The sequence below is a fragment of the Pinus tabuliformis genome, chromosome 1_2 (genome assembly GCF_031772625.1).
Source record: "Pinus tabuliformis cultivar Carrire ecotype Pingquan chromosome 1_2, CPIR1, whole genome shotgun sequence".
NCBI lineage: Eukaryota > Viridiplantae > Streptophyta > Pinopsida > Pinales > Pinaceae > Pinus > Pinus tabuliformis.
Window position 1 is genome coordinate 1246627000 of NC_142298.1, and position 27206 is coordinate 1246654205.

Below are 27206 nucleotides of genomic sequence, written 5' to 3' on the forward strand. Positions count from 1 at the left end.
ATTTCTGTGCAGAATGCCACAACATTATATCTGAAGTATTGAACGGAGGAAGAATCTCCATTCCTATAAGTTAACTGAAGGATGGTGCCTAGTATATGTGGTGAAATGGAAACCTAAGAATATACACTAGTTGAAATCAAATACCATCACCAACACAAACACATAGGACATAATGTAAAAGTTGAGTGAGAGCTTCACTGACTATATGCACGAACTCTGCTGCTATAAGGAACAGTTGATAAATTGATTGATTCTTCGAATACCAAATGGGTTTCATTTGACAGTTGATAGATATAATTTTAAACATTACATATGACAATTACAAAGTGAAGATGCGTGTGCACTCCAATTCCCCAGTATCAGTTGGGATTATCTAAATGAAGTTAAAATTTCAATTTGGATTTGTTGATACTGCAATTTTGAATATTTAAATAAAATCAAAACTTTAGAACTAAAATTGTAATTTTTCCTATACTAAGAACTAAAATCGTTGTTTTCCTTTATACTACAATATTATTAGCAAGAAGAAATGAATGACTGGGCTATATAATTGTGAAATATTCCACACTCTTACCGTGCATAAAGAGTTGACAGGTAAGGTAATTGTAATCAGTGACTAAATTTGACGAATATTTGTTATTTTTTTTTCTAACTCCTGCATTTTAAAATCTGCAAGTCTACTTAAAAATTAAAATTTTCTATCTAGTATTTATATATCCGTTTATCTCTCTGACATTTTTATTTGCATATACACATACATTTGTATAATTACATGAAAATTTCTTTCGGAAATTAACTATTACTGTTGTTAAAGAAAAATAGGTATTTGAGGCAATGATATACGTACGTATATATAAAAAATTCCATATATTTAAAATATTTATTTAAATTTTTTTTTTTCAACCAGAGCTAATTTGTGGAAAGGTAAAAGTTTAAAATTCATACTTAATTTGTTGACCATTTTAATTCATAATTAAAGCATTATGGAAGAAATGTACTTCACATAATAACAGCTACTCCTTGTACTTGTACTTGTGCAATTAGCAATTCATTTATTTCTACATGTAGTGGTTTTATTCTATCATATTCTATAGTTTTGGAATTTTCCTATTGCTTTGTTTACAAACTTTTGAGTTTTAATATATAGCTATATAAAATGTTTAGAATATCCATATGGCACTCATAATGGTAAATACACAACAATTGTTGTTAACAATGTTATGTAAGCATTGTTGTAAAAAAAGGTTTTACAACTCAAACTCAATAGGATAGTTTACCAACCATATTTAATAAGGCTAGCGAGGAGGGAATCAATAATTAAATTATACATTTTAAGATTATACGGTATTGTTGAAAAAATAACTTTTGGCTTCTTAGGATAACTCAAAAACCATATTGAATAAAGTAGTTAGGCTCAAACTAAGGTGTACAACATTATGATTAGGAGCGCCAACAGCTTGTATTAAGAAAGGTGTCTGTCAAATTTTGAGAGCTCTAATGAAAAAGCGCAAAAAAAATATGAAAAAACACTTTGAAAACGGAAAGTGTTGATGTTGGAATAATTTTTTTTTCATGGTTAATTTTCAACATTTTTTAAAAATTGAAATAAAACCCAATTTTTTTTTTTGCAAAAAACACCCTGAAAATAAAAAGTGTTGATGCTGGAATAATGCTTATTTTTTTCGAGGTAAACTCAACATATTTTAATAATGACGTTAGAGACAAAATATCATGATTGTGAAAAACTTCAAAATTGCAAAGATTTTCAAGTATGCCATTAAAGATAAAATATCACTTCTATGAAAAGATTTCAAATTCCAACAATTTTCAGCCATGTTGTTAATATTTTTTTAAAACATCATTACCATTTAATTTATATTAATTTATTTCTATTTTAAGTTTATCATGTTAATAACATTTTATTAAATATAATATCTCTTTTATATAATGTATTGAAGTCACTCGATAGGAAACACTTCGGTTATGATGAGTGAACAAATTTACGAAATAAATGAACTTATATGTGATTTTGAAGTTTTTTATACTCTATGCATCAAAACAATTGTTTTTTTTATAAATTTGTGTGAATATTTTATTTTAAATAATTTTAAGATTTTGAGATTTGCAAATTGTTTTCTAAAAACATTATTTCATTATTAAGAAATATATATATTTTAATTTAATTTTTCTATATAATAACAATAATAATAATAATAATAATTTAATACTAAAGTTATATATTTTTTTAATTTAATAAATTGAAACTAATAAACATATTGAAGAATACGTGAAAAAAATGTCGTTTCCAAGAACCTATTGACGACAAAGGAAATACACCATCAACAAAAATTTGTTTACCTAGACTTATTACTTCTACATACTTTTTATTTTAACATATATATTTCATGAACTATATTGAGAATATGAAAACATTGAAAATATAAAAACTAAAACAAAACAAACATATATATATAAATGAGTAAATAACAATATATATTAAAACATTAAAAAAAAAACATGAAAAAAAAATTATATATATATATATATATATGAGTAAATAACAATATATATTAAAACATTAAAACATTAAAAAAAAACATGAAAAAAAAATAATTTATAAAAATATATTTAAAAGACAAAAGACAAAAAAAACATAATTAACTTATAAACCATAAAAGCTAAAAATAAATGAATAAATAAATACAAAATAAATAAAAAAAATCTCAAATACAAATAATTTAAGAAACAAAATTCAAAATTTGACAAAACAAAAAAGAAACATTAAAAATAAATAAATAATATTGATGAAATAAAAAACAAATAAATAAACAAACCAACAAAAAAAGATTTAAATAAAATAAAAAACATAAAACACATATCATTAAAACAATTAAAAAAATTAAAAGAAATAGAAAAAAAACATTTAAAACCATTAAACTTATAAAGACAAACTTGAGAAAAAAACAAATAAACAAACCAACCAAAAAAAACAAATAAACAAACCAACAAAAAAAACCATTAAAATAAAATTTAAAAACATAAAAAAACATACCATTAAAGCAATTTAAAAAATTAAAAAAATATTTAATACAATTAAACTTATAAGAACAAAATTGAGAAAAAAAGTAAAAATAAAAATAAAGAAATAAAAAACAAATTAAAATTTATTAAAAAATTTTAAAATCTAAAAAAACATTTAAAAGAAAATGAAATTTATAAAAAAATATCAAAACATCTAATTAAGCGAGCAAATAAAAATGACAAGTTAAATAAAATATTTTTTTCTTTTAAATTGAATGAAAAGTTTGAAAAAATAACAAATTTTATGAATTTTTAATGAAGTTTATATTAAAATATGATGACATTTTAAGTTTTTTTCCCAAAAAAAAATATTCACATAAAATTTAAAGTAAAAATAATAAAAAATATGACATACCATTTTAAAAATCAATAAATTAAAAAAAAAAAAAAAAAAAAAAAACTTTAAAAATAAAAACCGGTAAGATTAAAAGTTTAAAAAAAATAGAAGAAAAGAAAATAACAAAAAAATCTTAAAAAAAAAAAATTAATAACTTTTTTTTCAAATTAAATAAATAAAATATTTAAAAAATAATAAGTTGAAAAATTAAAAAATAAAAAAATATCTTAAAGAAACCAAACATGTATATGTCAAATTAAAAAATTAATTGAAAAAAAAAAAAAAATAGAAAAAGAAAAAATGGAATTCAGCTCGAGTTGCTCACGAGTGTGGGTGGTCACTTGCCCATGGAGAGGCACACATTTCCCAGCCTGCGTAGGGAGACGTACACATTTCCCATCCTGCCCAGGGCTAGGCCTAGCAGTCACCTGGGCCCGACACAATTTTTTATTTTTATTTTATTTTTTATAAATTTGATTTTAACTTTTCTTTTGAAATTTAATTATAATTTTTTTAAATTTAAATTTTTTATTTTTATTTTTTATTGTTTTATTTTTTTGATTTTGTAAATGTTTGTTTTATTTATATCTTTTTTAAAAAATGTTTTTAATTATTTATTAATATTTTTTATTTTTTTTAATAGTTTTTTTTTGGTTTTTTTATAGTATTTTTTTTATAATTATAATTTTTATTAGTTTTTTTAGTTTTTAATTTTGTTTTTTTATATGTTTTTTAGGTTGAGTTAATCTTAAAAAAAATTTGTTTTGAAGTTTCAAGTTTTTTTCTAATTTGTTGGGTAATGGAAGAATAATGAGTATTTCATTAGCGTTGTTATATTTTTAATATTTGTATTATCTAATTTTCACTTTAGTTTTGATGTGACTCATTATTATTTGCAAAAAAAAGGTGATTACTCTGAATTTTTGACATAAAATTCATAAGAATACTATTTTTTAAAGTTTTTTTTTACTATTTTCTCATAGAAATGATTTATTTAACCTGTGATTTTCATAAAAAGGTCTCAAAATGTGTATTTTTCATTGTATTTATATTGAAAATATGTATTTTTTTGTCACATGTTTAAAAATATTGGTTTTTTAGCCACAATTATTTCATGTGCATTGAAATATTAATTAACAATGGATAAACATATAGAAAGTCCTATTCTTAAATAATCGCCCTTTTTTAATTTCTTTAACTATTTGAAAAAATGAAGATTTTATTAGACAAAAAAAATTGAGAAGAAAAATTAAAAAGACACAAATACATAAACACACTTAAAAATAAATATCTCAAGAAGAAGACATTACACAATGTAAAGTGTCAAAAATAAACTCTCTAAAAAATGGGGTTAATGTTGCATCAACATTCTTCAAAATCAACATGAAAAACACTCATAGCTAAAAAAATATTCATAACAGAATTGCAAGTGCCAAAAATATGCTCAAAAAACAAAATCTTATTCGGGATAACCACTTTTCAAAATGGGTTGTTTTTTGTGCAACCTTAAAAGACTAGTAGTATGTAATTTTATAGTTTAATAGGTAACTATGTTTACTCGTGACTCGTAAAAATGAATCATGAAAAATATGGTTTGTATTATCACTTAAAATTTTCCCTAGGGTGTAAAGGGAAGCCCCTCAGGTAATTTTTTCAAACCAATCTTTAGGGACAAAGGCTAGCCTTTCAACCCGGAGAGGGCTTTCTTTACAACTCAGCTATCCAATATCCCTTCAAGAGTTCGTTGTGTGCTCAATCAGTGGCCAGTGTCCCAATTTTCTACAAATGTCAATCTTTTAAACAAGGTTTGGTAGGGTTTAGGAGTAGTACATTGGACATGCACTCATAATAAAGCGGTCAATTAAGGTTTTCAAGATTGGTTAATATGAACAAATACTCCTAAAGGCTAGATAGCCAACAATTTGTACATATTAAGGCTCTTATAGCGTGAATATGACAAGAGAAGCACATATCAATCATAAAAGAACAAGTAGGACTTGAATTATGTTATAATATCAACACATTATAGAAGGTTGAATGTAAGATAAAGAGAATCAAAAATGAATTCTCTAGCTTTAAAATTGCATTGAAAATAGAGGAATATAAATCATGATGAATCAAAGAAGGAAAAATTCAGAGAGAGATAGACTAGAAATAGCCAACACAAAAATCATTAAGACAAAAATCTTGTTCACATTATTAACAACCAAAGAATTTTTAAATACAACACTGCTTTCCCAAAAAAACCCTAACCCTTTTCTCTACTTTTCCATCTAATTCATGCAAAAATTACATTAGTTTTTAGATTTACCATTTCAGAAATGTTTAATTACAAAAATTGACAAAATATAAAAAAAAATCAAGATCCAAAAGAACTGGATTGAAAACCTCCTCATCCATCTTTAGTTTGTTGTTTGCAACAATCAATGAGATGGTAAGATCTCATCCTGAAGTCGAATTGATAAGGTGGCTCATCAATCATTATCCATGAGCTTTTGCTCATGAAAACTATGGTCCAAATATTCATTCTTAACTCCCAAACTGTGATAGATGTGTAAACAATGAAAGAGGTTTTTGTAAATGAGCCCCTTCCAGACAAAAGCATCTTTGTAGAATTCATTTTCAACTTATCTAAAAATGTGTTAGCAGTGAATGGCCAAAATAAGAAATTACTTAATAATTAGAAAATGGATTGCAAATATTCCTTTGAATCTTCCAAACTATTACATCTATGTAAAAACTAAGAGAATTTTTTTAAACAAACCCATTCTCAAGAAAAACCTTTTTTGGTTTTCAAAAATTTCCTTCAATAAAAGAACTACCTTTTGATTTGCCATAATAACTTGTCAGTTGTCAGCCCCACATATATATATATATATATATATATATATATCCACACTTACAACCCCTTAAGTTTGATGTTTTTTGAATTTTAGGTAACAATTAATTAACGCCTTTATTCGACATTTTCAAATTGGCGCTAACAATCCAACTTTCAACGCACTTGAATCTTTTAAACAATAAATTTAAAATCGCTGAACCACATACCCACTAGGCTGACATAACAGTTTGAAAAAACAAAACAAACATCGGTAGAATAGGCAGTAAAATTTATTTATACCCTTCTTGCAAGAGATCCAGTAAGATCTCCGCTATTCAATGGCAAACATTTCCTTTTTATACATTGTCATATATAATCAATACTGAAACTATCAAACGATGTAAACTGTCCATGTATATGTATCTTCAATCCTCTGATGACAATCTGGCACATTTATCCATTCACCATTTCATAAATCTTGAAAAGTATGCTTGAGTGATTATTGACTACATGTTGTGCTATAGTATTTAATTGGCAGCTGTACGACACTCAAGATGTACTAGGAATACCTGCTTAATAAAAAATATTAAATAAATTTTAGTTTGTGTGTACTAACATCTGTAAGTGAACAGTTTCATAGTATTTTTTTAGAAACATTAATCATTTTAAGGCTACAATGTGGATGATGCTTCTACCCTCGTAGACATTTTCTGTATAGAAATATTGAAAAGTATTGAAACGCTTGTTACATATATAATATGGCTGTACGGGGAACATGGGGTGTGAAGCAAACCAAAGGTACGTGACTGCAAGCAGTTCACTGGAATGACGACCCTGAGATGATAGGGTACTGCTTTCATGGAATGTAAGGGCTCTATAATAGCTTAGTGAGGATCCAGAGAAGATGAAGGTGATGTAACAGACACGTTTATCGATCACCAATCCCGAAAAATACATTGCTCAGCTCTTCTAGTGACGTCAAACTGTCGTTTCGGAAGCCACTCGTGGCCGGAAGAGAATCCGCCGTGAACAGTTTCAGTGTGACGTTAGTAACGTTAGAACGGCGTTGATATGTGTTTGCTTTTATGTTTGATAATCCACAAGAAGCGACCGATCATAATGGTACTTCCAACCAGCTTTACTGAAACAACCGTCTCGAATACATAGATAGAATAAATTGTGTGCATATGTGCAGGAACTTCATAAAGCAGATACCCAGAATACAGAACAATGATATAGCGAATCTAACCTGGTATGTTATTTCATTTCAAGCTGAGATACTTATGTTATATTTAGTGGGAGTCTTTATCAAACTGACACTGGATCTTCATATCATATCTCTATATCTACCCAAAACTAACTTTGTGAAATTGACAGCGACAGGGCGTATATCTGAGGAATTAAAGCGCAACAATGAAAAGATCAGCACCACCAGAGAGGCGTATACACTCCATATCGACAGCAACTTTGATATTCAGATGAAAATAACAAAACAGAAGTGATAGATGAAAATATGCATATACACTTCATATCGACAACTTTCCTATTCATGTGAAACGAACAAAACATAATTAGTAGATGAAGAATAGCCTTTGGGCCAGCGAGAAAACCTCAGATCCTTGGTATTCAATCATCACAAACTTTATTTTATTTCTCACCATTTGCAAAAATAATCACTAACATTAATTTTTTTTATTAAGTTTTATCTTTAAAAAAAAATCCATTTTAAAATATAATCTACTTTAATTTGTTAAAGTACTGTTAAAATGGATTTAAAATTATATTTAATTTTATTAAAATTAATTCAAACTATAATACTTATTTATTATTTAATTAATACTTGAAAATGTAAATTTTTTTTTTTTTTTTTTTAAACGAGCTTTTATATTAACAGAAGAAACTTATAGTACAAAAAGTCTGCCGAGGCAGATGACTGGCCGCTATGAGGCAGGCCTTACCAACAAAACTGATTGAGACAACAGACTGAGGGAGTGCTGCCAAGAGGTACACCACACTAACCAGTTAAACTGAGAAGAGATCGAGAGCTGCCAAAAAGGGTACACCACGCAGGGTGACTCCAGCCAAAAGATTTGCCAACACATAATTGAGCAGAAGAAGATAGAAAAAACATACAGGACTGAGCCGAACATAGGCAGACAGAGGAACGAGGGAGAAGAGACAGGGGAATCTTTGTCGGGCATTGAGAGCCTCTCTTCGCAGAGGAATGCATTCTTCTGTTAGGCCTTCGACGGGCCACCCTGATGCGGCGCTGGAGGCTTACTGTCCGACGACAGGATTTTCTTGAGCAGCTTATTCTGTTCTGTGAGCTTTGTGCTGACCGAACCCAGCTCCTAGTGGATAGCAGAGAGCTTAAATTCACTGCTCTCAACAACGGCCATATGATCATGGGTCATGGTGGCAGCAAAACGTTGAAGAGTTCGCAGCTACTCCGCTTGCTCCTCTTGAACATCCATGGCCTTAGCCAGGATGGTTTTCATTCGCCAAGCTTCGGCCTGGGTGCGGACAAACTGGGTCGCCCAAGTGCTGGCCGTCCCTGGATCTTGCAGGCAATCAACTTCCTGGCCGAGCTGCTGATCAGAAAGCTTCTCTTCTTCCTCTTTTGCCGAGGTTTCCAAATCAATGATCTTACGTTTGTTGCTCGCAGAGGCTCGGCGCTCATACATTTCTTTTGCAAGCTGCAGCTCTCTGTTTGCAGTATTGTTTCGGCATCCATCCCCCGCCATGGTAGCACTCGCCTGGATGATGAAGGCCTGAGCAATAATGCAATGCGAAGGTTGCAAAGTGAAAGGAATCAAAGCAGTGATGCTCCAGTGAAGATCGGGCGAGGATATATAGATGGTAGGAGGAGGATTTCGGGCGGTGAAGCGGATCATAACATGCAAATTGCCTGTCCGATCGACATAAATGCTGTAATTCAGGGTCGTGGGAGGCAAATGCGATGAATGAGAATGTTTTCGGTGGCCTTCTCCTACACGGTTGTGAATGCGCCATGTGGCCCATTGTCCTGTGGTTCGGCGGTAGCTTATGTCACCCCGGATCCCAATTCTGTACAAATTTGTGTGATCTGCAGTAGGCATTATTTCCCTCAACCATAAGGTCCTATGAAACTTGCTGTGTAATGAAAGCTCGCGTCCCGTCGTCCTGTCCATGGTCTTGAGGGGGAGAAATGGGCGGTCTATCATTCTGCCGTGTCAGCTGCCTCCACATCCATTCGTGCGAGGTTGGAGCACCTTTCCTTGAGTTGATTATTCTCGATCTCATGCCAACAGCTGTCCACCATTTCGTTTGGGCTATCAATCCCATGGTTTGCCAAGTGGTCTACTATTGAGTTTTCCTGCCTTCTAACCGGCTGGAAGACGAGGCCCTTCATTTTTCCAAGCAACTTCCCTATGCTCTCCGTAACCATGGCTAGACGCCAGTGTTTAGTTACTTTGCTGATCGGCGTGCCTCCATAGATTTTCTTTGCCGCCAGGATTGTAATTTCGGAATCCCCCTCAATAATTGCATTGTTTGCCTGCTTTCTTTGCAAGATTTTTAGACCTTTATCCATAGCTGCAAATTCCATTTCATTGTTAGTGCCTTCGCCCAACGCTTGACTGAAGATGTGGATAATTTCCCCTCTCTGATTGCGGATGAGGCCTCCGATGCCTGTTGGACCCGGGTTGCCTCGTGAGGCCCCATCGAAATTCAGTTTCAAGAAACCATCTGGAGGGCGAGACCAACAGTTTGGAGTGGTTCTGATGTTCTGTTGTTTAGCTGGGGGTTTTTGGCTTTGCTCATTGCGAATGTTGAAGGCGTTCAGAATTCGCTGGTCTTCCGCAGAGAATTTGGAGGACGGGTCAATTTGGCTTTTAACCAGAATCAATTGGCGAATATTCTCAATTAGGGTAACTTTCAAGTGCTCTATATCCTTGTGTTCATTTTGAAAAATTCTCCTATTCCTTTCTTTCCAGATTGTCCAAGTGATGAAGCCAGGCAGGATTTTCCAAATGCTATTGATTTGGGGGTTTTCTGAGTAATTGCTTGGCCAATTGGTGATTGTATTTTGTATGGATTCTAAATCTCTGTTATGCTGCTGCATGATGGCCTCTAACCCTTGCCAAATATGATTAGCCCATTCACATGTATTAAATAAATGGTTCATTGTTTCTTCTGCTTGCTTACACATTGGACAGAAGGATGGGCCTTCGAATCCTTTTTTTCTCAGGTTCTCCCAGGTGAGCGTCTTACGCCTCATGAGGAGCCAAAGGAAGGTTTGAATTTTTGGCCAAAATAGGGGATCCCAGACCTTGTTGAGCCACGGGGCTGGCTCCCCCTGCTCTGTGAGTTCGAGCTGTTCTCTGGCTTCTTTTAGAGTGAAATTTCCATTACCCTTCATACCCCATCTCAGCTTGTCTGCCTCCGAGGTTATCCTGATTTTTCTTTTTTGCAGGACTTGGAGAAGGTCATGTATTCTATTGTGTTCCTCGTTGGGATTGCCGGTGTCTGGAAGAGTCCATTCACGCCAAGCCTGGTCATTTCCATTGGGGATCCAGTACTGATGGACTGTGAAATTTCCCCTGTTTTGGCAGTTTATTTTGTAGTTTTCGAGGTCTGGGTTTTCAAGCTTTGGATGCTGTTGCCAGGCATCTTCCCAGAAGAGGGCAGATTCCCCATTCCGGATCTCCCAGAAACTATGATCTTGAATAATGTTTCGGTTTCTTTTGGCTAGGTTCCAGATTGGCGAACCTTCCGGCAAATTCTGGAGTCTGATGAGATCCTGGTCTCTGCAGTTAGGGGTGTATTTCTCCTTCCAGTGACGGGCCCAGGGGAGGTTGGTCTCTTTGAGCCAACGCCACCACAGCTTGGCACCTCCTGTTTTGTTGCTGATTTCAGGATCGATTAGGTTTAAACCTCCAGCCCTTTTCGATTTACAGATCTTATCCCAGGCCACGAGAGCCCATTTCCTTTTTTCTGCACTGCCACTCCAGAGAAAAGATCTTTGGATGGATCGAATTTGCTGCAGGATAGCTTTGGGAGCCGGTAGGATAGAGAGCATGTACTGAGGGATAGCCTGAAGGATGGATTTAGTTAAAACTAGGCGTCCCGCAAAGTTGAGGGCCCTGTGGGTCCAATGTTTGCATCTTTTTTCCAGGTTTGCTATGAGTCTTTCCCAATGGATCCTTTGCCATGGCTTGGTGGTGAGCGGAGCTCCCAGGTACTTTGAGGGAAGAGAGCCTTTTCTGAAGCCTAAGATGCCCGTGAGATGATTCTGAATTGCAACATGAGTGTTAAAGAAAAAGATAGTCGATTTAGAATGGTTGACTTCCATACCTGATGCCCTGCTGAAGAGAGAAAGAATAGATTTGAAAGCCGTGGCCTCTTTGACAGTGGAGGAGCCATGTAGCATAGTGTCATCGGCAAATTGCTGATGAGTAGTTGCAGGGGTGGAAGGGAAAGGGCGCAATCCTTTAATTTTTCCTTCTACTTTGGCTTTGTGAATATATCTGCTAAGCCCTTCCATGAGGATCACAAAGAGGAAGGGGGATAAGGGGTCGCCTTGTCTTATGCCTCGAGAGGGCGAGAAAGAGGCCGAGGGGGATCCATTAACCAGAATAGAGAAATTTGTTGACTTGATGAGAGCGAGAATCCAGTTGGTCCACCTGTTGTCAAAACCAAAAGCCCTTAAAGTGGCCTCCAGATATTTCCAATTTACTTTATCGAAGGCTTTTGAAAGGTCTAACTGAATCATCATTCCAGGGATTTTCTTGGACTGTAAGGTGTGAATCATCTCCTGCGCCAGGAGGATGTTGTCCAGAATTTGTCTACCTTCCACGAAGCCTGATTGTTCCTCCGAGATGATGTCTGGGAGGATAGGTTTGAGTCTGTTGGCGATGACCTTTGAGATGATTTTATAGATCACGTTGCACAAGGCTATAGGCCGGAATTTTTCTGGTGTTCGAGCTTCTTCCTCTTTGGAGATTAGGGCTAGAAAGGTGGAGTTTAGGCCTTTAAGAATTGAGCCAGAGCGCCTTGAGTCTTCAACTACTTGCCAGACCTCTGTTTTGACTGTTTGCCAACAAGCTTTGTAGAAGTTTATAGTAAAACCATCTGGGCCAGGCGCTTTATCGTTTGGCATGTCTTTAACTGCTTCCTCCACCTCTTCCATTGATATCTTTCTTAACAGAGAGGCATTTTGAGCTGGAGTAATGATTTGGGGAATGGCCTGGGTGATTTCCTCACAGGCTTCCACACGATCTTCTTGAGGTTCCTGGGCTATTTGTTTGAAGTGAGTGGTAAGCAAGGTTGAAATCTCATTATGATTCTGAATGACTTCTCCAGCAGCATTAGTGAGCTTGAGGATTTTGTTGGCTCCCCTGTAATCCATTGTCGATCTATGGAAAAATTTTGTGTTTCGCTCTCCCTCCTTCAACCACTGGATGTGGGATTTTTGCTTCCAAAAGATTTCTTCCTGTTGGCATCTGATATGCCATTTCTGCATTAGGGTCCTTTCCTGTTCAAGGGAGCTTTCCTTATTGATCCCTGAGGCCCACTCTTTGTGAATTTGGCCTAGTCGGTCTTCTATATTGTGTTTATCTTGGAATATGTTACCGAATTCGGTTGAATTCCATTCCTTGATTTTGAGTTTGATGAACTTCAGTTTGGATTGAAGTTTAAACATTTTGGTCCCTCTGATGTTTCTGGGCTCTTCCCACCATTTTTTTACCAGTTCCTGAAAATTTGGGTGAGTTAGCCAGAATTTCTCAAACCTAAAGGGTCTGTTTTTAGGGGTCTCTAGAAAAGCAGCTTCCAGGACGATGGGCCAGTGGTCCGATCCCCCACTGGGGAGGATATCAGAGACTACTGTTGTTCCTTCCAGTAAGATGTTTTCTGAGATCAAGAAACGGTCAAGGCGAGAAGCTATCCTGTTTTCTCCTCCTCTGCGGTTATTCCAAGTGTAGAGCCCATTTTTAGGGGGGATATCAACAAGCTTTGCAGAATCCATGAAGTCTACGAAGAGCTCTGAGTCTTTATTGAGGCGTCTGAGACCTCCTTTTTTTTCCAGAAGGGTGGTGATCATGTTGAAATCCCCTCCCATTATTATCTTGGAGTGCTGATGCCTTTGCATTAATTTTGTTAACATGCTCAGGAAAGAGATTTTATCTTCTAGTCGCTGAGGCCCATAAACATTAATACAGAGGTAGGTTTCAGAATTACCTGTTAGTTGAAATTCTGTGGCGATATATGATCTGGTAGCTTCCATAGAGATGATTTCGATGGCTTTGGAATCCCAAAGGGTGGCAATACCTCCTTCCCATCCTTGGCTTGCAACGTCTATGTATTTGATAGAGTTTCCTAGCTTCTTGGTGATGATCTCCAGCTGAGCAATGGCACATTTTGTTTCTTGAATGAGCATGATGTCCGACTTTTCCTGTTGTAACTTCCTCTTGAGAAGTCGTTGCTTGTTGAGGCTGTTTAGCCCTCTTGTATTCCAGGAGATGATTTTCATTAGTAACCAGGAGGTTATTGGGAGGATAGGAAGGCATGCAAATCCTTCATTTTACCTGAGTTGATAAAAAAAATACCTAAATCATGGAGAACCTCTCCATTTGTCCTCCTGCCTCTTCTTTTATTCTTCTTTCGTCCCAGAGAGTGCAGAAACATGCTTTTAGGATGGTTACTTGTGCCTTTCATGATTCCTAACCTTTTCTTTTGTTTGTCTAGTGCTACTTGTTGTTTTGCAATGAAGAGATCGCGAATCTTCCTTATTTCTTCCTCTGGGATATTTTCCAGCCCCTGAGCTCTCCATTGCTTTTCCATATCTGGTAGGTTGACCCCTTCTTTTTCTAAGACTTCGTTGAGTTCCAGGTCTTCACTCCCCCCGTCGCTTGTGAGCATGTCTGTATCCTCGTCTCTTTCGTCCGCTACTTCCTGCGTTTGAAGTTCTGTGTCATTAGTGTAATCTTCTGCATCCGTAGCTCTATGTTCTGTCTTATTCTTTTGGGGGTCTTCTGGCAGCGCTGTCTCATTGTGGTTTCCTTCCGAGTCAGCCTCTGAGTCCAGAATGTTGAACGGATTAAGGGTTCTGCTGGGATCTATTGTTTCTTTGCTAGTTTTTTTCCTGTAGGCCCTTTGTCGTGGTTTTGGTTTTTTGAAAACCTCCTGGTCCTTTGCTGGTTGCTCAAGTTTGGCCTCTTCTGTTGGTTTGTTTAATGGCCATTCCCTGATAAGGTGGCCGTGTTCATGGCATTTCCTACATCGGAAGGGAATCTATTCGTAGTCGATGGCTTGGAAGTAATCTTCATCTCTGAACTCTAACCACAGTCCGTCATGCAAGGCGCCTGAAACATCCATTTCGACGCAAATCCTGATGCAGGAAGTGTATTTCCTTTGCATTGTTGCCTCTGAGGCTTTAATGAAGGTGCCCAGACGGTCTCCGATGCTCTTAAGGGTTGCTAGACCCCAGTAGTCGATAGGGAGAGAGAAGAGGCGGATCCAAACGGGGACACGAGTGAAGGTTTCTTTTTCAGGTGTGAAGTTCGCTTTCCACGGCCTCATGTAGAGGCCAGCTGAGGAGAGGAAGTAAGGCCCTCCATCAAAGATCCTATCCTTATCTTCTAGATTAGAAAAAACAACAGTGAAAAAACCTTTAGCTCCAAGATGGAGTTTGACATCACCTTTTGGTCTCCAGTGTTGCTTGATCCATTGGCAGAGGGCTCATTCTGTTGGCCACAGTCCCATAAACTTGCAAATGATGGCATGCTCCATCATGTGGTCTCTGTAGACCTGGATATGTGGGTATGAGAAGACCACTCTAAGGGCTTCCTTCTTTTTAGGTTTACAGACTCCTTGCAGGTTATTTTTGAGGCTGAGGTTAGAGGTTTCCGTTGTATCCTCTTTTCCTGCAGAGCGTTTTCCTTCTCTGTGGTCTTTTTCTTCGTCTGTCAGTTCGATTACTGGAACCGAGCTGCTCTTGCCTTTGTCCGATGTATTCACGTGCTTCTCCTTTCTGTTGCTGTCCTTTCCTGGCGTCTCTGATCCAAGATTTGGATCTTTTTGCCCCTGGACTGTCATTTCGTTACTTGTCTCAGAACTGTCTTTTCGGGCTTCATACCCTGGGATATTGAAGCCTTCATGGGCTTTGTTTTTCTGCATGACTGCTTTCCTGTATGATGGGGTCCCAGTGGACCCCCCTTCTGTCATTTGTCGGGCCAGAACACGGCCTCTGTGGATAAGAACCCCTAATCGATGTTGGTGTGCTGCCAGAGCTGGTAGAAGGACCGAATAGTGCAGAGGAGAAACCCTAGGAGCAGGGTTTACGCATGGCTCTCCTCATCTTCTTGAAAATGTAAAATTTATATGAACCAATTATATTATTTAAAAATATATATATATATATATATATATATATATATATATATATATATATATATTATATCGAATTTATATATTTTCATTATAATCTAAAGTTATATAGAATGACTCCCCCTATGCCTCACTTACATCCTGAGTAGAATTAGAAGAGCTCTTAAGCAGTTTACTCCGATAAAAACGTTAACTTGTGACCGAAATTTGATTGGAAACGCTAAGCATTGTAAGGCTGCAATTGGATGATGCTTCTACTGTCATTCACATTGACAAGGATATAATAACTTATATATTCTTTCAAATATTTCAGAAAGAATATTTTTATAGTTATGGTAGCCAGTTATATTGTGGAAGATTTTCATAATTTGTCATATGGTTTAGAGAGAAATTTTGTACTAACTTATACGCGTTAATATTTGAAACTTAATTTTGTTTTTAATGGAAACTCTGTGCATAATTCACAAATAAAAGAAATATAAGAATATTTTTTTGAGAATAATTAAATTACTTAGAAGATTTCTATACCTAGTGATATCTTCTTGAAATAACTCACCTAGTTATATCTTTTTGAAATAACTCAGTAACATGTAAAGAGAAAAATATAAATATTATTAATAAATTAAAAGATGTATTATAATTGAGTTGAAAGACTGATTTGACAGCCCAGTGTGAAGGGATGTGTAAGTATATCAGTCCATCTTTTAAAAAAAAATATAATTTTCTCAAAATAGAAAAGAAATATAGATTATGCATGTCTATTTAATTAGTTGTCCATATAACTTAATATAATTTTATGTAAAATAATCTAAAGTAATTAGAAGTTAAAAAAAATATATATAAAATATTAATTATGAATAAAATATTTTGATATAAATTAATATTAAGATAAAAATATATTAATAACAAAAAAACCATTTTACACTTTTGTAATCTAAAATAAATTTAGACTTAAAAAAATTTGATCTCTTAAATTTATAATGATAACCATGACTATACTTCAACTTTAAACCATATATTTTATAATCTTTGACTCATATAGATAGATATACATATTTATATGCAGAAGATAGCTCATAGCTCATTAGTAATAGAAGTGTGAACTAAAAACAAACAGTTTTGGTGAAGCTTAATTCGTTTTTATTTATCTTTTAATAAAACCATATGAATTTTCATATAGTGGAGTTTTACTGAAAATGTATAGACATAGTTTACGGTCTAACTATTGTTTTCCTTCATTTACATGGTTTAGTATTTTTGTTGAACTGGATCTCAATTTTTATTATAATATTTAGTAATGTTTTATTAATAATTTTTTATTATAATTGATATGATTTTTTTATACGTTAGGGTTGGTATACAATCGTTTAATATTATGTTATTTCCAAATTAGAAGAATTTATACAAAATAACCTAATTTTATTTTATTATAATTTGTATTTATTTTTTAATGAGATTGCCAAAAATAATTCATATATTACCTGTTATTCCAATTTACGTTTGGCCATCCTTAATGACATGATGTGTCTATCAGAATTCCCAATGGATATAAAACTATGAGTTTGTTATATTTGTCTTAAATTTCCAAGAGCCAGGTTATATTTCAAATCGTAGGATTATTATTTGCTTCACCTTTTGTTTTCCATAGACACACAATTCCAAATGGATATAAAATTATGAGTTGGTTATATGTGTATTAAATTTCCAAGATCCAGGTTATATTTCAAATCGAAGGATTATTATTTGCTTCACCTTTTTATTTTCTACGGAAAAAAAGGGAAATTTCTTTTACCAAACAAATATTTCTATTGTTCTTGGGTAGCCGTGATTATTTTTATGAATAATGTTTAATTACTTCACGTCTTTTTCAAACCATTTTAGCTAGCATATTTAAAAACTTTATATTTTATAACAAAAAATTATTAAAAATTTTATATCTTATAATACAAAAAATTATTAAAAGTTAAATGAAATTATAATAACATGCATATATATTGTTTAATTTTAAAATATAATTATAACATAAATTAAATTAAAAGTATGTTTAGTAATTTTAATAAAGAAATAAATATGATTGTTTGTCAAGGTTATTTATTTTTTGCAATTTATCCATTGAAATGCTTAAATTGTTTTTTTAATGGTGGAAATGAATTCAACACCACCAAAAACTCTTAGGACACCCAAAATCCTGAAGCTTGACAGTTGTAACCTAAATATCCTTCAGATGTAATCTAGATATCCCAAAATTTCTACGGATTTTAGCCAAAATATAAACAACTATTATACTAATTTCATGGCACGGATTGTTTATTTGAATCTTTTAAATAAATAAAAAATTCAATATATTTCATGAGAGGGATTGTTTCTTTGAATCTTTAAAATAAACAAAGTCAATATTACGTTGTTTAGTAAATTATTATGTTTATTAATAAACTACTCATAAAAGAAAGATAGAAACAAGATGTAAATAAGTATGCATACTAGGAGTTATCGGCTACCATTATTTATGTGTCTTTTAGAATTATAATAAGTAGGAGTAAAAATATAATTACATAAACTTACTCGTAATTATTACCACAAAAAATTATCGTTGAAATTAATGTTTCCACTTCATATATCAATTTGTAATTTTTCTAAAAGTATAATTTGGACATAGGCGAGCTTCGATCAAGATGATAGGATAGGGAGTATTTCCCTTGATCTTGAGGTTGTAGGTTATGAATTACTTTTGAATCATCTCAATCTTTCTCTACGACACTTTGGATACAACCCCAAACTTGTGTGATGAGAGTCTCAAAGAGCAACCTTTTTTACTCTAAATGTAAAGATCTACTGACTTACAATTGTTTTCAATCTCATTATAAACTTTCCAACCTCCAATAATCCTTTTATGAATTCTATAATTCCACTTGAGCTAATGAGGAAAGTCAATACCCAAATATTTATAAGAAGAAACATGGTCCAAGCAATAGTTATCATAGAGGAAACTACCATGAGTGATCTTTTTGGATTTAATGATCATAACTTTAGTCTTGTGGGTATTAACTATCATACCCATCTTAGAGCAGTAGACATGAAGAGCCTTAAGCTACTCATCTATGTAATCATGGATTTTTTCAAGAAGAACGATATCATCAACATAAAGGAGAAGAGACCCGGATGCGGGTGCCACGCAGAGGATGGAAGGAACGCCACATGGTCAGCATGGGCGGGCTCAAGCTCAAGCAAGTCATTAAATGCTCTACGCCGCCCTGGTTGGCAAGCGTGAGAGCAAGAGAGCGAGGGGACGGCCATTCATTGCCGCAGCTGCGCTCCATTAACTGTGGCAGAGACGAGTTATGGCTTACCAGGACCGAGGCAAACCAATGCAGCATAAGTATGGCGAGAATTGGGAATGTTTTGTGTCGGATCAAGTCCGAATTGTGGAGGTGGGTTTCTGGGCGTCAAGGCTCAGAGCACAAGCACGAGAACTCCCTCTGGCTTCCGGAAGTGGTGAAAGGGCATCAAAAGGGATTGAAGGCAGTCTTGCGCCCTCATCGAACCTCAAGGAAATCATGCCGCCGAGACAGAGGCTCATTAGCCGTCGCGGTACAGGACGAGGCGGAACTTCACGCCCCCCGGCTGCCAATCCGTCTTCAAATTGTTGTCGCTGTCTGTGCCACCGGGTGGAGGAAGCAAATCCCATCCAGTCGCAGCAATTTATGGATGCCAGGACGCAGGATTCAAGAGCTGCCCCGCTACCTGCGTTTGGTACAGCGGTTTTCTCCTTCAGCAATGCCCAAGGCAATTCCAACATTCAAGCTCACGTCTCAGTCTTATTCATGGAAGAAGCGAAAGAAGAAGTTGGGGAGCAACCCAGTGCCCAAACTCATCCTGCAGAGAGCTCCAGAGCTGCTGAGGAAAAGGCAGGGGCACAATCCGAGCCAGGGGCCGCTCCACCAGCATCTCAACCAGCATCCGCGAAAGGCAAAGCCAAGTATGACTGGGGACCCCCACCAGAAGGCGAGTACTGGATTTATCCGGAAGATTCGGATGAATAGATGCTGGCTCGACCAAGCTTCAGTCCTCAGCCCGAGCTCAGGTTTTTTTGTGAACTGTTACCCTTATCACCAATGTTTAATGTATGTCGTGAACATTTATGTTTGGCTTGACAATTATGTAGTTCAGTGCATGTCCATTCCCCTGCGAGGGATTCTGATGAAAATTTTCCTTTTCTCTCTTTTGCCCCTGCGTGGGATAGACATTTTTGCTTTTTCTGGTCTTCAAAGCTCTACAGCCTCTGCGTGGGCTTCCAGTTTCAGTCTTGGTCTCAATGATATCACCCCTGCGTGGGTTTTCAGTCACAAGGAGAATGCCCCTGCGCGGGTAGTTGTTTTAGTGAATCTCTATCATCCAGAGTGCCACCCCAGGCCTCTGGTGACATGTAATCCTGGATGTAATTGTTCGCTGCTGTTACTGTAAATAATAGAATTAGTATAGTTTCAACGATAAAAAAAAAAAACATAAAGGAGAAGAGAAATGATTATACAAGCAAGCTCACTGCCCTTGCAACATTCGAGATGCTCCTCTTGCTTATTGATGTAAATGCAAAAAAGGGTTGGGGATAGGGGACACCCTTGCTTATTAATATCTTTAGACCACCTTTCATTTGTCTTAAGTTTGGTAATGACAGTCTTCTAGAGGTGTATGACAACAATCCTTAGTTCAGGAGGAACCAGGATCTCTTCAAGTCTCTCCCTGAGCTTATCTTAAAGAAATGTGTTGAAAGCTTTTCTGAAGTCCAAAAAACAACAAAAGAAATCTACTTTACTACTGAAACATTCCTCTGCAATGATCTTCATAGTGACAAGATGGTCGATAGTAGAGTGATGTCTCCTAAAAACCTTTTAGCTCTTTTACCGTAATTTTTGAACCAAAAATTAAACTTCTTTTCAAAAATAAACCCATAGAATATGAGTAATCATGATATATTACATTATATTATTTTTATTAAAATATAAATATAATTAGTTATATAAATCTTATTTCTACAATTTTATTCAAAGTTATTTTTATTATATCGAATAAATTTAAAATATAGATAAATTTATTATTAAATTTAAATTAATATGTTATGAGAATTTAATCTTCTCATTAATAAAAAATAACATTTACGCATAAATCCCTTTTTATAATGAAATTGACACTTCAATTACTTTATCTTCGAAAATCTTAAACCTTATATAATATAATCCAGCTCTTTTCATGTATTGGATTTCATGGGATGTGAATATAGATGCGTTCATGTGTGCATTTTTTAAGAGAACAACAACTATGTTTGGCATGTATGCTCTACGTAATTCTTGTGTGTGTGCTTCTGAATATTGACGCTGAATTGGTAGCGATTGATTCATTTTATTTACCGTCTAGCAAACTGTAAACTAGTTCCATGGAGTTATGAGTTATAAACTAGTTCCATGGAGTTATGAGTTATAGATATACGTGTTTTAATTGAATTTATTCCAATCTAAATTTTGGAATATAGATGAAAAATTTTGGAATTAACTTCTTTTTTATCTATATTTTTTTTTTTTAATTTGGAAATTTGTAATGACGATAAGAATAGTTCCATGTTATCTATACTATTTTTTAAATTATTTTGAAATTTGTAATGAAGGTAAGAATAATAAGAAGAATATTATGTTGGTTTGTATTTTTGATGTTTTCTTTTTAATTTTTAACATTTAGTGGAAGTCGCATTGATTTGTAAAGGGGTGTGTATAAAAGTTTAAATTTGGTTATAAATATTTTTTAGAATATTTAGAATGGTTATATTAAAATAATATAAATTATTTTTATAAATTTATTTTAATTATGGATTTATCAAGTGTTAAGCAATCAAGTATATGTGTGTCGGGGATGATGTTATTGATTAAATTGATGTTATTGTTTAAATTGTATTTTTTAATATTTTATTATTACTAATATTTTTAAACATTTGTTTATTAAGAATTAATTAAAATGTTTATCGGGTTTTGGATAGATGGTGCATTGTTAAGACACTCTTAGATGTTAAGTCAACCATTCAATTCACTATCTTATTTAACTATTGCCTTATAGAATGCGTCTCGTGTAATGACACATCATTCTATCTGAAACACAGTACAAGTGTTTCACTTGTTTTATATGCAACACTATACACATGAAGAATTTTATTCCTATAAATTAACGGAAAGATTGTACCTAAGATATCCAATGAACATCTTACTAAAAAATCTAGGCAAAGATTTCATACATTAATTTATAGAAAAACGTATGGGAACCTAAGAACGCCCACTTGTTCAATTCAAATAATACCTTCGTGATTTCATTCAAATCCAATACCATCACCAACACAAATACACATGACAAAATGTAAAAGAAAAGTGAGAGCTTGTTGAGGATAATGCTTAATTATGTTATATAATTGCTGACAAATTAGTTAGCTGACTTTGTGTTCATGAGTTATCAAAATTAGGGCAACAAATTAATAGATGTAGTCAGTATTCAAAGTTATTATTCAGCAAATTATTAGGGGTAGTAGATTAGAACAATAAGTTAGTTAGATAATTGATAATCCAATTAGAATTATTTTGGCTGTATAATAATGTATTCATTTCTTCCATGAAGATATGAGATTTTAATGAGAGATGAGTTCACGCATTAAGAACTAGAGTTTTCTAGATTTTGTTCATTTTTTTTTACATATTCTCATATGTACGACCTTGATAGATTTAACATGTGGTATAAGAATTAGGTGAAGATAGTTTAATTGTGTGTTCTTGGCAAGAGATTTCAAAATTTTGTGAAAGCTATTGACAAGAGTTTTCATAATTTTATGAAGTTTATGCACTTTCAAGTTATTGGTGGGAGTGCTTAGCAGTTAGTAGAAATGGCCAGCACCAACAAAAATATGAAATTTCTTAGCCACAAATACCTATGTTTAAAGGTGAGAACTTTGGTTTGGAGCATTAAGATGAAAAGATTGTTTCTCTCACAAGATTTGTGGGATTTCGTAGAAAATGGCTATACAGAACGAGATGCTCAAACACTTGCTTGCTAGATTTAAGATCAAAGAACACAACTAAAGGAAAATCGTAAAAAGGATTCAAAGGGTCTCTTCATAATCCAACAAGCAGTGCATGATTCAATCTTTCTAATACTAGTTGGAGTAACAAAATCAGGGAATCGATAAAGTAAAAGTTGTTAATTTGCGGTCCTTAATAAGAGAATTTAAAACTTTGTGCATGCAAAACTCTAAATCTATTGAAGATTTTTTCACTAGAGTTATGGGAATAGTGAATGAAATTAGGTCTTTTGGAGAATATTTAAAATATCAAAAGATTGTTGAGAAGATTTTAAGAATTTTTCCTGAAAATTTTGTTGGGGTTGTTTTTTCTATTGAGGAGTCTAAGGATATAACTCACCTATCTGTGAATGAGCTAATGGGGTCTCTTCAATCTCACGAGAAAAGAATGAATAGATATTCTGAAAATTCTATTGAACAAGCTTTTCAAGCAGAAGGAAAGATTTCCAAAGACAAGTCATGAACGTGATAATTCCTCCCATGAGGAAATACAAAAAACTCATGGAAGAGGAAGAGGACATACACATAGAGGAGGCAGAGTTCAAGGAAGAATTTTTTCTGCAAACAACAAAGGAAGAGTTAATGATGACAATGATGGTGGTAAAAGATTTAGTAAATACTAAGTTCAGTGTTTTTATTGTAAATGATTTGGCCATTATGAGCAGAATTGTTGGAAAAAAACAACACCCTAATTTTTCTAAAGAAAAAGAAGAGGTTGGAACTTTATTCTTGGCTTGTGATTCAACTTATAATGTTTGCAAGGAGGTGTGGCTTATGGGTAGTGGTTGTAGTAATCACATTGTTACACATCATTATGTTGTATCAGGAAAATGACTGTCAATTTCGACCACTTGCTATCCATCAAAGTGTTCCAAAGCATCCCTTTGCAAGGATAGAACCTAAATAAACCCAAAAAGAATGAAATTATTGCATCTCAAGGTCCAAAATCCTAATTTTGATTGCCTGCATAGCTCGCTAGTTAATTTTTGCACACACACAGAAGAGACCATTAGAGTCTGTGCAAAAGTGTGCTCTATCTTACCCTATGGCCTGCGTACATGACTTAACGGAAGTCGAATCTTTCCCAACTATCAACTTTGAGTTGATGCTTACTTAACCCTGATCCCTCCCATCATGGACCAGCTTCCCTCTCTTTTTGGATCCCATATCCCACCATTTGTGGATCTCATCCCTTAGTAAGAGGATCCCAAACCTCCTCCTCTTGGCCTATATATCAAACTTAAGCTAGAGGATTGGGGAGGACTATTAAAGATAGGCTTATGCAGTAGAAATAGGCCTAGATGGATTTTCATCCAAAGAGAAGGTTGAAGATCATGGGAAGAGGCTTGTAACATCAAGGCTTTGAGGTTGTAAATTATTCTCCATTTTATTCAATAAAAAATAGTTTTTCTTTCATAATCATGTATATTATGATATCATTTGTGAGATTCCTTTATCACTCACATAGGTTATGATTGGTTATTGGTTTAATGTATGATGTACGTTTAGTTAAGTTTTTCATTTATCTTTCATTTTATATACTAGATGCTTTGATCCTTTGTGTATTTCTATATATGCAGTTCTGCTTCGAAACATCATGGAGAACTTGTGGAAAGCGCTAGAATGGTGTCTAAAGCATCAAGGAGATGCCAACTATGGAAGAAACTGAATGACTTCAACAAGAACTTCATTAAACTGGTAAGTGATCCCTCACATATTACCTATTTCAATCAATCATAAGCTAAGGAAAAGAAACCATTACTTTCTTGTTTGTTACTAGATTTAATTGGATATCTAGGGAGATCCATCTTGTCTGCAAGAAGGTTTAGTCTGCCTAACAAATTGGAAACTCCAATGGGGAACGTCTCGTTCTCCATCGTCTTCTAGTTTTGACTTCAGATCCTTTTTTCATAGCCCTCTATGAGTGTCTAAAAAATATTGATGATTTGTTTGGCTTATTTTTATTTTTTCTTAAATTTTCCTGAGGTCTGCACTTTATCTCTAGTCACAAAGCATACTTCTGCACACTTAACTTTTAACAGCAGTGTGCATATGCATTAAATCATACTGGTTGTCTGCGCACATGCATAATTGTTTTGAAAATTTAAACTTTGCCATTGTTGAGTCGATGAACTTTTGATTCATGTGTTTATTTAGGCTTCTTTCCCTTTAGGAAATGTCATCTTTATTTTTATTTGATGTTTTGGGTTGTCTTTTTGAAGAATTATTTACTTTTGCAAATTAGGGTTCAAAGTTTGATCTTGTGAATTGCTAATTAATCAGAAGAAGGATCAATGATTGCTAAGATAGATTGAGTCTATCCTCTTTTATGTCAAAAGATCAGATTATGTACTTTGATTTCATAATTGCAAAAAATCATTAGTTTTAGGGAAATTAGGGTTTTTCGAGGTAGCACTTTTGATTTGGAGTTTGGTCTTTTTTCAAGGTAAATACTGGTCATTTTTCTCCATGATACAACATAATATTTTGCTTACAGTGATTTGTAACTCATTACATCAAATTGAAATTATGGTTTGTGTTTGTTGAAGGAAGAATTCATTATTTGTTTTTGGGTATGTAAGAATTTGTTAAGATCAAAATTTTGCTTCTTGTAACTTAGATTTTGACAAATTTAGGTTTCATTTCTCGAAGAAGAGCCAAGAATAATTTATTCTTCATTTTCTCTTATTTGTATCTTGAAAATGATTCATTGATTCTTGTATTTTTGGAAAGTTAATGAACAATGCATTAAAATAAAAAGATTACAATATCATTTTCAATTGCATTAAAGTTTTTAGTCAAGTCATCACAACATCACTTTCACATCCATTTACCCTTTAATTAAGTAATAACTTTAAAAAGTAGTGCCAATAAATTCAATTTTGAAATTTTTATTAGTTTACGGATTTTTTCCACTCACATTAGATTAGGTTGTAGGGCTTTAGAATAGTGAAGTGATTTAAATTTACAAATATGAAAACAAACATTAGAATCTTGTGATAGGGAGTAAATACATGTACTGCAATTTGGCTCTTGGAAGCTCGCCTTACAAAGGAGTTAAGCACGAGATCATGTCGGACCTGGTGGAGTGATCAACCCCACTTAATTGGTTATGGTAGAGTGATTTGCATGTATTAAAAATGGCATCGAAAGGTATTTGGGAGTCACCTTGAAGTTGTTGGTGAAATTATATGAATGATATATCGCCATAAATTAAATTATCAACCAAGGATTTGTAATCAGTAGAGATGATACACTATATGTGTCAATAACAAATAATTTCCTATGTATGATGAGTATAGCGTAGATAAGAAGCATTCAAAACAAATACTCCATTTTACAAGTTTCAATCTAACTTACTCACACAATTTAACATCAGAAAGCAAAACGTAGAAATAAAATCTCATCAAGCATGTGATCTAAATGTTTTAGCTTAGGTAATCAGTTTTTCCATTTACAGGCTCATGAAATAAAAAGATGGATTCAACTCTGTTTTTCTGAAGCAACTGACCAAATCACTGCAATCAATCAAATAAATCATTCCTAATTAACTAGTTCTTGAGGAAGCTATATATTCTTATACAGGAAATGTTAGGTATGACAAGAGTCTTCAGTTAACAACATATGCAGGTGAATGGTGAGATATCTTATCTTAACTCTTCCTATTCTTCAAAATAGAAACCAACAATTAAACTTACAACCTGAGAAATAAAGTTTGCATTCATAAAACCAATGAATCATCATTCAGAAACTAACATCTCCAGATTAATATCTCACACACTCAAATAGATTACTTGCATATAATAAAAACTAGAATCATATCAAGTACTTTGAAATTGAATTATAATACTAAGTCACTCTTAACGATTCACAATAATTGTAATAAAAAATTTCCTTGATGGCTTCGGTGGGCCCCTGCCAAGCTACGAAGGAAAGCTGAAAGAAATTACATAACTAAATAATCTATTGACACATTGAACTTATCAATCACTGCTCATATCATTGACTTCAAAAGAAAGGATTACAAAATTTAATTGTTCAATAAATCTCATAACAGTATTGTTTAAATCTTTGTATCTCTATCTCTTTTACTAACTTATGTCTCTAATTAACTAACACCTATCATCTATGAGCCTTATCTTATAGAGGAAAGCTCATGACATCCAAAGCTTAACAGATATTATAAAATCATTATAAAAATATTACAATTTTCCTTCCTTCACATATTTGGCTTCATCCTCATGACACGCAGTGCATGAGGATGAAGCGTATCTCAATTTTACATATAGAGGTAAGGATTTGACGAGTAATTCCCTTCTTCTCATCAAAGTAGCTCACTCAAACCATTGAAGATGAAGAGTTGGTTTTGGTACTGAATGAACACAGTCAGTGCAAGACGAACGCAGGTACTGGATGAATAGGCTTAGTACCGGATAGATGATATCGGTGTCAGATAAACACAAGTACCGAAAAAACATTGGTCATAGGTACCAAAA

General features: G+C 33.8%; 1 protein-coding gene across 1 annotated transcript; it reads right to left on the reverse strand.

Annotated features, from left to right (window-relative positions):
- Positions 1–9438: 9438 nt before the first annotated feature.
- LOC149210759 (uncharacterized) lies at positions 9439–14798 on the reverse strand. Its single transcript, XM_089399078.1, has 3 exons — positions 14560–14798; positions 13945–14463; positions 9439–13711 (listed from the first exon to the last, which is right to left on the reverse strand). Exons 1-3 carry the CDS (start codon positions 14796–14798, stop codon positions 9439–9441), a joined length of 5031 nt encoding a protein of 1676 aa, XP_089255204.1.
- Between the last annotated feature and the right edge of the window lie 12408 nt (positions 14799–27206).